General features: G+C 33.9%; 1 protein-coding gene across 4 annotated transcripts in view; it reads right to left on the reverse strand.

Annotated features, from left to right (window-relative positions):
* Positions 1 to 14,579, reverse strand: part of LOC149578089 (potassium transporter 10-like) — a 165,529-nt gene that overhangs the window by 90,562 nt on the left and 60,388 nt on the right. For 3 of the 4 annotated variants that reach the window (XM_089827462.1, XM_089827465.1, XM_089827458.1), the window contains exons 2-3: positions 13,120 to 13,345; positions 1,350 to 1,595 (exon numbers count right to left, since the gene is read on the reverse strand). In XM_089827462.1, the coding sequence (XP_089683588.1) occupies positions 1,350 to 1,595; positions 13,120 to 13,345 (472 nt within the window). The remainder of the gene's footprint in view (positions 1 to 1,349; positions 1,596 to 13,119; positions 13,346 to 14,579) is intronic. The other variant, XM_089827468.1, reaches the window with a different exon arrangement.

The following is a 14,579-nucleotide window of genomic DNA, read 5'->3' on the forward strand; positions in this document are numbered from 1 at the left end:
TCGTTGTTTGTCAAGCTTAATTCAATATTAAAAATAAACTTTATCACTATTCAAGCATAAGTTTATCATTTCCAATATGTTCTCATCATATGATTTATGATCTTGTTCATGTTTAAAGTTTTCCTTCTCTGTTATTTGTTTATCAAGCTTAATTCAATACCTAATCAGTTTGAAACTTTGATACAATATTGATCAACAATAAACTTTATCACTGTTAAAGCCAGAAATTTATCATTTGCAATATGTCATTGTCATATGATTTATGATCTTCTTGTTCATGTTTAAAGTCTGCCTTCTATGTTATGCATCTAAACATTTATTATAAATTATTATTACAAACATAAAACAAATCGGAAATTGAAAACAATACATTACATTTGCAAACTTCATCACTATTCTTGATTTGAAAAACCATTGTCATGACTCATAAATTCTGGTTTTCTATAAATATAAAAGTATAATAAAAAATAAAGTTTGACATACCCAAGTACCCCCATCCCCTATTATAAAAAATAGCTGGACCACTACCCATACTGGTACCCTAAGAACCCCGAGTACCCCCATCCCCCATCCCCATGCAACCTTGTGAATTATGCATCTATTCTGTTTTTTAAATTTGTAACTTGTATGCATTAAAAAACCGTTAATGTCATATCCGCTTTCATGATCTTAGAATTATTTACTTCATCAGTACTTTGAAAGAGTCTCGATCTTGAAAATTCATGTTTATGGTTTCTGAAATTGGCTATAAATTTGTCTGAGTCACAGAAAACAGTCATTATACATGTTTGTCACAGAAAACAAGACAATCAGGATCTCAGTTTGAGGCATTTAAGTTGCTTAAAAGTTAAAACCATGTTTTCTCTTTAATCTTTATTTTCTCAAATTCCATGATTTAGGATATTTCAGAACTTCATGATTTGAGTTGAAGGTAACACTGATAAATTTAATAGTCTTTAGGACAAGTGTTGCAAGCATCTGCCTCTCAGGTAAAAAAGATAATGAATTCAACCCATCAACGATGCATTGGCTTGCTCTAAATCACCAAGTTTTGGAATTGCATTGATGTATGTGGCTTGTATACTCTTAATATTTATGAAAATTTATCAGACACAGATTATCAGAAGTGTAAAACTAAATATTAAATTTATATTATTTCATTTCTTAAAGATTTAATAGATAATGATCAAGTTTTCAATGAACCATCATTGACCAGACATAAAATTAAGGCCTATTAAATGTGAGGACCATGTGCAATTCTAGCATAGATAATCAGAAACTGGGGGCAGAGCCAAAAAGCAAACAGGTGTGTACTAGTACATACTGAGAGAACTGGCCAGTACGCAAACCTGAAATAGCAGGAGTTAGGATGCCATCACCAATTACCATGCAAGTTCCCAAAAGAACCAAGATCAATAATGCTTTCTGGCGATAACTTTTTTCCTCCAGCCATTGTTTTGTTCTTGCAGCTACTGATTTACCTTCAATTTCATATTGGCTATAAGCAATCAATTCTTTATCTTTTCGATGCTGATTTGGGATTGTGTTCACTTTGGCATGACGACAGAGAAGAGAATAAAGAGCAAATGTCCCACCTGCATATAAAACAATACAGTTTTCCATTTATTCTCAGGAACCAGATTTTTCATCATGGAGAGCACCCTCCATAGCATAATAAAATGAAATAATAATATACTAATAAACCAGAAGAGCATGCAGCACAGCCATTTCTTCAAATCCTCTTATAAATAAATCTCTAGTTTCTTTCGTAGGGATTATAATAATTTTCTGTTATAGCATAAACCCATTATGTTTATAGTGATGCCTTATGCTTGGTTGTTGACGGTTGTATAACCAAATAACTGTATGTACTGTCATTTAAAAGCAAGTCCACATCAAAGAAGGAATATTGATTTTGATCCCCCTGCATTGAATAATGGTTAAGGTACTAAATACATGAGAACATTTAAGTGTCTAGTATTTATAGTGTTTATTATTATTTTTATATCGTTTGAATCTGGTGATGTAGAATCAGCTGCATATTGTAAGGAAGTTCAATGCAATAAACAATGAATTGTTACGTCTCCTAAATCATTTACAAAGTATTGCCAACTACTTACTACCTGAGATGGACAATTTCTCCCTGAAATGTTGTGGAACATAGGGAAGAAATAAATGGTAGTTCACATTGTAGAACTGATGTATCTAGAGAAGAATAAAAGTGTATAGTAAAAGTGGAAACAAAGTATAGAAACGAAAAAAAGGAGCACAAAATTTATTAGGTTGCTACATAACAAAACTATTATTAATCTTAATGGAGAGTACAAAATAAAAATACAGAGCTATGCAGAGATTGATATCTCTTTTGATGTGATTAAAAACTATTGAATTGGCCCCTGTTTTATATTAAAAGAAGGGCAGTCGTTAAACTTGCAGTATTGCATAGATGGCAAGTCAAAAATCAGATTGAAACATTCATAAAATTTATCACAATTATCAAAAAGGTATAGTGCTGAGGAGGCCTGATGACTGTAGAACTATAAAAGATATGCCACCAATTCTCAATGCACAAAGTTAAGAAATTTTGTGTAGCAACTTAGTAAACTGTTGATCTGGGCTATGTGTAAATTATAACAGTAAAGCAGTACTGCAGTCCCGGCTCCATCAGACATTTAAACCAGTACAGTCCAGTTTAAGATACTAATTGAAGATTGAAAAGATATTGTAGGTTATTGGAAAGTCGTGGGTCTTTACGGGTGGCATGGAGTCTCTCGCAATGATTATGAAAGATTATTTATTACAAGTACCAACTTTATTGGAGCCAGCATTAATTCAAAATTAGCACTATTAGACTCTAGCGATAATTAGATAGTGGGAAGGAATAGGGTGTGGCAATTATTTCCACCAACAGCTTTCACTAAAGCTCACATTAAAAGTTACAGGTAGATGTCACTGGCTGCTAGCCATATACCATATAATATCCAAAGGTCAAACACAATTAAATAATGATTGCATCAGCTACTACTATCTGTCCCAAGCCAGAATTTTCTTTAAATATTGTGACTGGTATCTAGCTTCAGACTTGCTTGAAGATAATTAATCCATATGAAATTGTTATGTAAATTCATCAATACTAGAAACATTATGCAATTAATTCTTTTCCATTGCATGTACATGAGTTCTTGTAGTTTCTAAATATTGGCAATTCAACAAATAAGCATCAAACCCTCAAAAAATCCAATTAGCCCATTACAAACTCTCAATTTATCTGTTTTGTGGTCTTGTCACAAGGCTTGGCATCAAAGTGAGTAATTCTTGCAAGATTAAGTTATTTGAAGCAACTGGCACCTCCATGGCAAATAGATTCTAGCATCTCATCTAAATCAATCCTAGGCATTAGTCCTTATAGGACAATTTTTGAGTGGGGCCTCTAGCTCTTGGGGGAAAAATTCCATAATTATGGGTTTTTGGTGTTTTCTCTGTATACTTGTCATGCAAGTTTTTGGTACAATATCAACAAGGTTTTGTTGTGCACATTCCAGAAACCTTAATAACCAAAAACACATGTAATCACCAGAAATTTGGTAGGAAAACTCTGCAAGTTTTTTGACATGTCACTCACTGGCAAAACAAAATGGTGAGTAATCGTCAAGTTTTTCATCTATGCTTCTCCCTATTGTTTTTTTTTTTCTAAAAAAAATTATTAGTTTGACTTGGACAATTCTTACCAAGTAAATGTTCAATTTCTAACAATAAATCAATTACATTACAACTACCCAAACGTTATTTTATGGACATGGAGGGTAATTTGCAAGTTTGACTCGTGGAGGATTATATCAAATCCAAATTCTACAACTTGAAATAGTACTTGTCACTATCCATTTGTTGTGAAAATATATTTCAATTAGTAAGCCCTTGACAATTTCTTCATCAAAGTATTTGGATATCTTTCATTTGGCAAAGTTGCTTTTGTAAACTTGGAGCAATAAATGGAACATTAGTCAATAAATGTTGAGCAAGACATAAAAGGATGACAAGATAAATGGATCAACCAAGTGACAAGTGATGAATACAAACCAAGAATGTGACTTTGATTTCATAAGGAGCTTCATATATTTATGGGGGGCTCATTAAACAAGAGAAAGACAATCTAATATGACTTGGTAATATTGAAAGACTAATACACTATTTGATTGCCTACTCCAACTCCCTGGATGAACATTTATCATAGTGTAGGATCTTTAGGCCAAACGATACCATGAAGAACAAAAAAAATCCTACAATGGTATACAGAAAGGGGTGGTCATTAGAAGGAAGAAAGATTAGAGGATCAATTTGGAAACCAAAAAATTAAATGCCCTTGATTACAAGCAAATGCCAAAAAAAGAAACAACAATAAAGTAATGGGCTAAATTATCCAATGGTTTATCAAACTAATAGAACAACGAGGAAGAAGACAAGGGTTGCAAGACACTACCTAATCAAAGCCACAAGTACAAAATGGTAGTGAAAGATAAACTGGAAGCGAAACCCAAAGCCAAAGCCAAAGCCGAAGTGTTAGTGAGAGGAGAAGCCCAAGATAGACCAAATGGTTTAGCCAAAACAGAATACCATATGCCGCCCACAATTACAAAGCGGGCAGAGATCATGCTAGAATAGCCTCTGCCAAACAAAGTTGGTAAGAAGTTAGAACAATGGAGTCAAGACTCAAATTCGATGCAATCTTGGCAAGATGATTTTTTTACCCAAACTCGGACTTGGCACCCTAACTAGCCTCAAACTTGGCAAGAGTTAAAATTTTGAAAACCCATGAAATATACAACAAAATAATAAAAAAGAGGCAACATTTGAGAGGTGGTATAAATCAATTGGAATGAGGTTGGACTGAATTCTCAAGTCATGAGGAGGTGAAAAGCCACCCTCCCCTTACATACTTGCTTTGATCTTGCACTAGCCTTTTGCATCAACTTTATTCCTCTACCTTAATCAGTATCATTTGTAGTTCCCTTTTACGGGCTTTGGGGAGTATTGTTTTGTGCTTTGTTTTATGTCTTATTTTCTTTCCTAGACTTATTTTCGGTGGCTTCTTTAAAAGCCTTTTGAATTGACAGTAATTTTTTGAGCCAAGATGCTTGGTCATGGCGTTTAATCCTCGCGCAAGGTAGTACCTCAAGGGACCAACCCGAGTAATAAAAATCCCAATACAAAGGCACTATAAATAATAAAAAATGTAAGGAGGCATTGTTGGGGGAGAGGAAAGAAGGAATTCTTGAATCAGCCAGATTTGATATGTGAGGATGCAACACTCTATGGAAATAAAGAAGTTGGCGGTGTGAAAGGTAAGTATTCATCCTCTGGTTGTAATAGCTTGATGTTTGTTCCAAAAGGTGATATGAGGTGTAAAAGAAGAGAAAGGGTTAATAAACCTTTGCAATTTTCTTTATTGCCTTGGACAATACTAAACGTTTGGGACAAAATTTTCTTAATGTGTGGTTGTCTAGAGTAAGGGTTTTAAAAAAAAGGAATACACATCTCAAGCATGGTTCAAAAATGGTCATTTCTGATTTTCTTTAAAAACTCATGTTATCCAAGAGTGTGCTCTTGTTCAAAAAATTCTAAAACGTGAATCATGTAGACTGTAGGGCATTAAAAAGATCTCCTAAGGTGTAATGTCCCCATTTTTGTTAGCATCAAAGTTTAAGGGATTAGCCTATTATTGTGATCCTCCTAGGCTAATTTATGGATAGAGGGTCTTCTAAGGTAGAGGCTCGACTATGGGAGGGTCTAGTCTTCTTCACAATTCAGTATGTTCTAGTTTGGTCTTCGTTTGACCTTAGATTGAACTTCATTTGGGCTTAATTTCATACACCTACTAGTTATGGCATGTCTGGCGATGATTGAGAGAGACCCTTTCTATTTTAGGAAAGTGCATTCGGTCACATGGGGAAATAATAGGTGTGACTTTTGTTTTAGATAGCATATTTAAAGGATAAGTATTTTGGGAGTTATTATTATTTTAGTGGCCAAATTATTATTGAATTATTAAAGGAGAGCTTCTTATTGAGAGGTGCATTGATGAAGGCTCTTTAATGAAAAGTGTGAGAAAGAAGTCAAGTTGCATTATAAAAGAGACTTCATGGAGAAAAAGAATTCATTCTCTTGCCTATTGATTTTTATTACATTGTGAATTTGCTGAAGGGTTTCTACATGAGTTTCCGAGGATGATTCCTCTCTCTGACTCAAACTTCAAGCCATTGCAATACATGGTAATTGTGTGCAATTTTGGAAATTATCTCTGCTTATTGGATTGGGAAAATAGCTGTTGAGGTATACCGATTTCGTGGTTTATTTGATGCAATAACTTATTGGTTTGAACACCATACTTCTGTAATATCCCCAATTTAGCAGGTTTCTGGAGCCAGGGTCTATCAACTCATCATCGCAACCCTCATGAGTTGACGATTGGATTTGTGGGTCTTAGTTGCAAATTAATTATTTTTAGTAAGTCTTTCTCGGTTAGTTTCTATTTTTGGAAGGGCAATGTTAGCAGTGGTGATTGTCATTCGTGCAGTTTTGGGCTCAAAAGGAGATTACCTATTAGGGAGCCATATTTATTGCTTATGATGAGGTTTTATAATTATTAAATGCACTTATAATTATTAATGTACTTTGTATTAGAAATTGATTGTACTTTATATTGTAAAGTAATGTTTTAAGTGAAAGATTAATGAAGAAGTTAGGTTGCACAAGGGAATTATAAATATGGCTCTCATTTTGAGCAAAGCTATCCAATTGAGTATTATTATTTGCCTTTTTTTTCCTTGCTTTGAGCATTATTATGAGATTGTTTTGCAAATTGTGCTGAGGTGTACAATTTGCCATCTCTCCAACTATTTGCATACTGTTGCTAAGGAGAAGTTTTCTTTGCTGCTGGACATTGTTCTAGAAATTGTGAAGATATTCGTTGGAGTTATTATATCAAACTGTGTTTGCATTATAAAGGTTTTACCTGGGCATTTGTGGCTGCTGATTATCACCTGGGAGTCAGCGGTTTGGATACTACAAGCACCATCAACCAATCCATTGGCTGAAACATCAATTTGGAGGCTGGATGTCTTTTCTTCAGGATCTGCAATTCATTTTTTAGGGAGTAGCGATCAGTATTTAGGCCTGCAAGTGTATCTTTAAGCCCAGTGTTGGATTTTTTGGCCCTGCAAATTGTATTGAGGACCAGTGGCCAATCCCCTGTGGCCTGCATTTGATCCTGGGAGAGTTGTGTTTGCTATGTGGAAGGCCTGGGCAATTTTGGTGATCTGTCAAATACAATCAAGACCAGCATTTCAATACTGGTTCGATCTGGATGCATGAGGAATCAGCATTATGAGTAATGGTGAAGGAATTCTATGCACAATTAGCTGCCCAGCTAGAGTATTGATCCATTACATATCAGGTTCTAATTTATTGATTGTAAATTTCCTTTGCATATGCAATAAAAAAATAAAGAGTTTGATTTGGCTATAACAATCAGTTGTGTTTCAGTATTTCATTGAAGCAATCTATTATTCCAAAAAAAAACATATATTCCCATTACAAAAATTCAGAAAAACATAAAAAAGCAAAAAAAACATCCATCTATTCTTCAGCATTTTCAATCAGGGGTAAGACAGGGTCTTTACACTTCCAGCCTTCAAAGTCTGTTACATACTATTGTTTTTTAGGGCAATTGTTTGCTGCAATTGGGCATTAGAAGTCTGCAGGTACACATTATCCTGGGCGGCCAAATTCCTATCAAGAGTGGTTTGTAATGGCTGCACATTCCTATATATGGCAGCATTTGCATTTATCTAAGGCTGCGATCATAGTTTCTGAGGGTGGCTATTCAGCTTAAGCCACATTGGGAGTTCATATTTTGCAAGCTGAATGTGGTATTTCATTCTTCCACTGATGCCAACAATCAGCCCCAGGTTACATTGTTTTAAATTAAATATATGTGATGCATTTTATTGTTCATTGTAAATGGTTGGATTTGAAATAAAGAGATACAAGGTTGCACAACTGTTTAATGAAATGCCAAGCTGTAGATATGTGTTTCAGTTATATTGAATCAACTAGCATGCATGCCAAATGTTTGTAGAAATGCCTAGTGGTTGTAGGTGCTCATTCGGATGTGTGACAAGTGTTTGTCTTAATGTCTATTAGCTGTAACAGTTAATTTCAGTCAAGAATATGTTTGCCAGAGGTCTGAAACAGCTAGCATATCATTTCTATAAAAAGCTTGCATTGTCAAAAGCGTTCAATAACTTTATTTGCAGCCTACAAACTCAAAGAACACAATCTGAAAATAAAGTACAGAAAGATAAATCTTGCATGCAAAGTGTTTGACGAAATGTCAAACATTTAAAAGTTAAGCAACTTGATGATTGTTAGAGTTAAAACCAGATGGGTTCCTTACATGAGGTCTTCAATGAAGAAATATTAGTTATCTATATGCCCCAATGGCTTCTTGTGTAGGAAGTACCAACACAATGGGAAAGGTGGTCCAGGTTGAGGAGACTAGAATTACTTGCTCCATATCGATGTTTCTCTCCCCTTGTTTGGACATCCCAAAGAAAGTTTGAATTAACTTAGTAATCTCAACCTGCAAAATTCACCTATGTGAAGCCCAACCTCATAATTCTTCTGCAAAATAGAAGGGCAACAGAAAAAGAATAGTGCTAGTTTCAAACTAAGGCCTCTAAAGAGTCTAATATTTTGCCAGGGATAACTTTAAGAAACCTCGTACGAGAAAAATATGTAAAATGCTGATGAATTCAACATTAAAATGTCCAGGAAAAATTCCTAATCAAGGGTGATTTTTTTGTTCGAGGCAAGGGAGAAAATTATTTTCTATTGGTGAAAATTTCCTTTCCATATCAAAATTTAATAATAATTGTGGCGAATTAAATTTGTTTTTTTGGTATGCAAATAAATGTAGGCAATTCTTTTTGTTCATCATAAACATTTTTGTAATGTAAGAGGCAAATTAATTGTTTAAAAACAGCGCAAAATATTAATATCTAATATGTCGGTTGCTACAGAGAGATTATCCAATTTTTTGGTAAATTTGCAGAGTCACAGGTGGTCCATGGTCCACATGCCAAGTGTACACCATACAATGTACTTGCAGTTTGCCAATCCATTAAGATTCAATTTAAAATGTGTCCTTTTTTATTGCCAACTTGCTCATCATCACTTTTCATGTTATCATTTTTATGGTGAAAGGAATTGATTTGGACCATTGATGTAAGAGAGATCAATGGCCTCGGCTCTATTTCGAGCCTAAGTTTAAACGTTATAACATAAAGTCTAGCTCTTCCCAAAATCAAGACGTGTCCCAAAGCCCAAAATATAAAATAGTTGGCTAAACAAGGGTAGTTGGAGACACGTGTTGGTAAAATGGTAGACAATGCTCAACCCCAGAAAAAATATTATCCTAACAAAAAAATTTTAATAAGTGTCCTAAATGTAGCCTACATTGGCGATTGGACCGGGATTTGGGACCAATTATGTGTAAACTAATAAGCAATTAGCCTGGAATTTGGACCCAAATTATTTAATATCTCAGCGACGTTGTTCACCCCATTAAGATTCAATTAATAACGTCTCTTTTTTTATTGCAAACTTGGTCGTCATCACTTTTCATGTTATCATTTTTATGATGAAAGGAATTGATTTGGACCGTTGATGTAAGATAGATCAATGGCCTCAGCTCTATTTCGAGCCTAAGTTTAAACGTTATAACATAAAGTCTAGTCCTTCCCAAAATCAAGACATGTGTCCCAAAGCCCAAAATATAAAATAGTTGGCTAAACAAGGGTAGTTGGAGACACACGTTGGTAAAATGGTAGGCGATGCTCAACCCCAGGAAAAATATTATTTTATTCTAAGCATGAAATAACATTGTCCAATAAGAAAACATTAGGGAAAGGTTAACGAAATTTTTAAAATAACTGTGTCCTAAATGTAGCTTACATTGGTGATTGGACTAGGATTTGGGACCAATTACATGTAAACTAATAAGCGATTAGCCTGGAATTTGAACCCAAATTATTTAATATCTCAGCGATGTTGTTCAACCCATATGTAGGTTTTATTCGCCAAATTGTGATTTCCCAAAGAGACGGAATCGCCAATTGGCAAAGATTCGCCCCTAAAAAAATCATTGTATTTTACCCTTAACAAAATATGGAAACCCCTAATAAAAATTCTTGTGCCAATTTCACAAAAAAATCCTCTAGACAACAAAAATGGAAAGGATAATTTATTCGAAAGAATTCTTGATTTTAATGGCCAAAGGCAAAAAAGAATAAAAATGACACAAGTGTGCCAAAATCAACCCAAATTGTTTTTCTTCTTTGCCCAACACCAATACTAGAGAGTAAGAGGATCCTCAAGCATTAGTTTTGGACATGATTAAAGATATGATTTATACCCACTAAGGGTTCCATAGACAAAAAGGTGTTTAATCGCTTTCTGTTAGCTCTCCAATTTCAAATGATGATGAACTTATGAATGAGGTGGATAAGAATTCCTCCTCTATTGAAAAGAAAGAGGAATTAAAGAGAAAATGCCATAATAAAGATGGCAGTAAACAAAGACGTAGAAATAAAGGCAAAGAAGACAAAATTCCTGAATGTTTTGGTAAATTTAGGAATAGCGGATTTAAGTTCCAAGGAAAACACACACATATTTATAAAGAGAGAATAATATTAGACTTGAATTGGTGGACCTTTTTCCATAAGATATATACAAGATAAATTCGCTGACATTGTCACTACATAAGTCTAGTAAGGGTGCAATTAAAGAATAAAATTAAAATGTTCTTTCTTTTTACTTTATTGCTGAATTGGAAGATAAAATATTAAAATTGGCATTTTTATAAAACTCCAAACACGTAATAGGAAAGGTTTGTTGTTAAGATATTGAACCTTTGGAGGATTACAATTCATGTTTCAAGTCAACCATGAAGTATCCCAAATTGCAAGGAAGATTGAAGTATGTTTGAGCACATTTACTGCAAAAGTATCAGCAAGTTATTGATGCAAAGTTGAATGATCTTTTTATGTTTGTTATAGCCTTCACATCCATCACAGACAAATCTTGACTTATGTCCCATCACTTTAGAGGAGGTTGCTCCACAATAAAATTGAATCACTAAGGTTGAGGATCTTGTCTTTAATACCATGCATGGTTTGATTAGGAAGATCTATAGGTCGAGGTTAGAGCCAGGTAGAGGAGGATATCGAACAAGTAGACTCCTTGATATTGGTTGCATTGGTGCATTGACAAATATCATGGTTGCATCATCATTGACGACCTATCTCAAGTGCTTGCTGCACAAATATGGATGTTGGGATGAATGATTTAGGAGCTTGAAAGACATAGACCTATACTTTTGATATTTGTTTTGATACAATGGATTTCATAATCCATGGGTTTTGTATACACTTAATAATACACACACACACACATCAAGCTCCTATATTTTTTATAAATGTTCAGCTAAGAGGATCTTTGAGTCAAAATTGTGTATGTCATAATCCACAAAATTAATCATGTTGTTCAAGTCACACGTTTTTTACCACATGATTTTAGAAAAAAATTTATTATACAGATAGATCTCTTATCCGATCCAAAATAGATATGTAATGATGAATAGTCATTCACTCAATTTCTAGAATACATTTTTCCTCATTAATTGCTTTAGTTAGCTAGGTATTCAATGCTTCTTTAGTTGCATACATTACTTTGACAGTAATGATTTCAATCCCCTTTTGTCCCACCTTTTCTCTAGCAAAACAAGGAATCAAGGACCTAACTCAAATTCCCACATAGCACTATCGTACAACTATGGATGTTGAGATAAGGGATAAAAGCCACTTTGAGCCATAGATTAATAGTTTTGGTTTTGCTAGTTGTTTCAATTGCATACATTTCATAATCCATGGATTGTACATACACTTGACAATATTTATAATATATACACATATTTCAAAATGTTGTCTTCTTCAACTGATCTTCTTTTAGACTCGCATGATCAATGTTTATTTAATATTTATGTGATCAAAATAGCTTCTATTTGATCAGTTCACCATGTCTTTTAATTTAACCTATTGAAAGGTGCATGATATAAGTTTTCAATCTTTAAAAACCTATATATTTCATGGGTTTTTCGACATGATGTAAAGTGAAGGTCAAAAGTCAATTTGTTGAATCTGACCTAAGCCTGAATCTTGTAACTATGGTTAACAAGCAAGGAATTTAGGCAAAGGGAAAAATTAAAGAGGTAGGAAAATTAAAGAGGTGGCTAAACTGGAAGTGATCAAAAGAGTATATCTCGTAGCTCTTTTTGTTGAATTAAGGATACTCAAGGATATCCACATCAAATGACCCACTTCACCACTTCTTGCAGCTCTAAGTTCTACTCCCCCATCTACAACATCTCCTTGCTGATTGGCTTCTTGTATAACAATGACAATATGAATTGTCATTTAAAAAGGAAAGTCTATGTCAAGGATAGCATGGTGAACTTACAGCCTCCTTGTTTCAAACAATTGCAAAGACACTACCAATATGAGAACTGCTGCTATTGTGTTTAGTGTTACTGCTGTTAATATTTATATTGCTGAAATCTGGTAATGCAGGGCCTGCTCATCATTAACACCATGCACAGTAACAGGACTGTCTCAATAGAAGCTAAACAAGAGTAGCATGTTGTCCAGTATTTTTTGAATTTTGGCCAAATTATCAGCTAAGCCATAGTTTGATCTTCAAAAGAGAATAATCCAAGAACTTGTAACATAATATATTCCATTCCCATATGTTCCAGATTCTATAAAAGTTTACTAAAGTCATAACAAATGTATAAGAGAAAATCACAATTATTTCAGACCCAAGCAGAGATTTCATGTAACCTGTTGACGTAGAGAATGAAAAGAAGACTTGTCATTGCAAATTTATTTGATCATATAAAACAACTTTGGAATTAATCAGATTATATATCCACTTATCAAGAAGATCAAATTTCAATACATCCTTTCCAAGTCTAGATAAAGATTGCAAGAGTTGAATGAAGTTTACCTTCCCCATTATCATTGGCCCTCATAACAAAGAAAACATATTTGATCAGAGGTATCATTGTCAATGTGTATATGATAAGTGACAGAGATCCTAACACATCTTCAATGTCATCAATGCCTTGTGGAAATGTACTACGAAAAACATATAAAGGAGATGTCCCCAGATCTCCATATACAACTCCAAGGCTCTGAAATGCCAGCCTTAGAACAGTCGTGGCTTTTAGGTCCTGAAGAATAAACAAAGCAAAATTGAAGAAAATTAAACAAGTTTCCTCCAAGAGTTATGAACTAAGGTTATCAACAATCTCATTTATCATTCTATTATAACTTATAATGTAACACTAATTTCATAAAAAATTCCACATTTTGTGTTTAAGTGATAAATGCAACCCTCTAGATATATTCCCAAAATATTTTGATCTTATACATATCATCATAAATCTCTCTCTATTTTCTTTGAAGCAATATAAACTTCTAAATAGCATATTATAGAGTGGTAATGACAAGAGTGCTTTTTTTTTTTAGCAATAGCCCATTGTCAAAAAGCAAATTCAAGATTTTAACTGTACATGTTTGAACAGAAGCCCTAGAGGAGCTTGCAACATGTAAGTATTTCAATTATCTTTTTTAAGGTTTCCAAGCAAATAATGAAATAGACAGACCGCTAGTACATGTGCGCAAAAGATATCTATTTCCTTTAGGCTTTTATTGGTTCAAATCTTAAAATGCAGAAGAGCATAGATTCATTCCAAACTGTTTTGAATGAATTTACAACATCTTGTACACTGCACATGTGGGACATTTAAGTTTTTCTCAGTGTAATGTCCCCACTATTAGGGTTAGTTTGGGACAAGTAATACCTACAAAATAATGGCTAGAATCACAATAATAACAAAAATAAGAATATAATGGTTAGAATCACAATAATAACAAAACTAACTATATTATTCTACCCTCTAATTTAACCCCAATCTAATGGTTAGAATCACAATAATAACAAAACTAAGAATATAATGGTTAGAATCACATCAATAACAAAACTAACTATATTATTCTACCCTCTAATTTAACCCCAATCTTAAGGACATCTCCAGATTGGGCTTCCTGGCTCATAGCTATCTTATCGTCTTCCCAGGAGCACAACCTTAAGATTCTTCTTGGACGAGCATCCTCTATCCAAGGCCAATCACATATGCATATGTTGACAACATCAGAATATTCTGGCACATTGATACTCGGCCATGGCGGACAATGGAGATCTTAATATCTCACATGCTTCATGCTTCGGGTCCATATTGATTCTCATCCATGACGGACAATGGAGATATTAATAACTCACATGCTCATGCTTCAAGTCTCATTAATATCCATGGTGTTAACCCAATGAGATAACACAATATTATCCACAAGTATGATTCATTAATATAAATAAATTCATAAACATACTTAAACAAATATAAT

The sequence above is a fragment of the Cupressus sempervirens genome, chromosome 1 (genome assembly GCF_028749045.1).
Source record: "Cupressus sempervirens isolate cs-2001-9-10 chromosome 1, ASM2874904v1, whole genome shotgun sequence".
Classification (NCBI taxonomy): domain Eukaryota; kingdom Viridiplantae; phylum Streptophyta; class Pinopsida; order Cupressales; family Cupressaceae; genus Cupressus; species Cupressus sempervirens.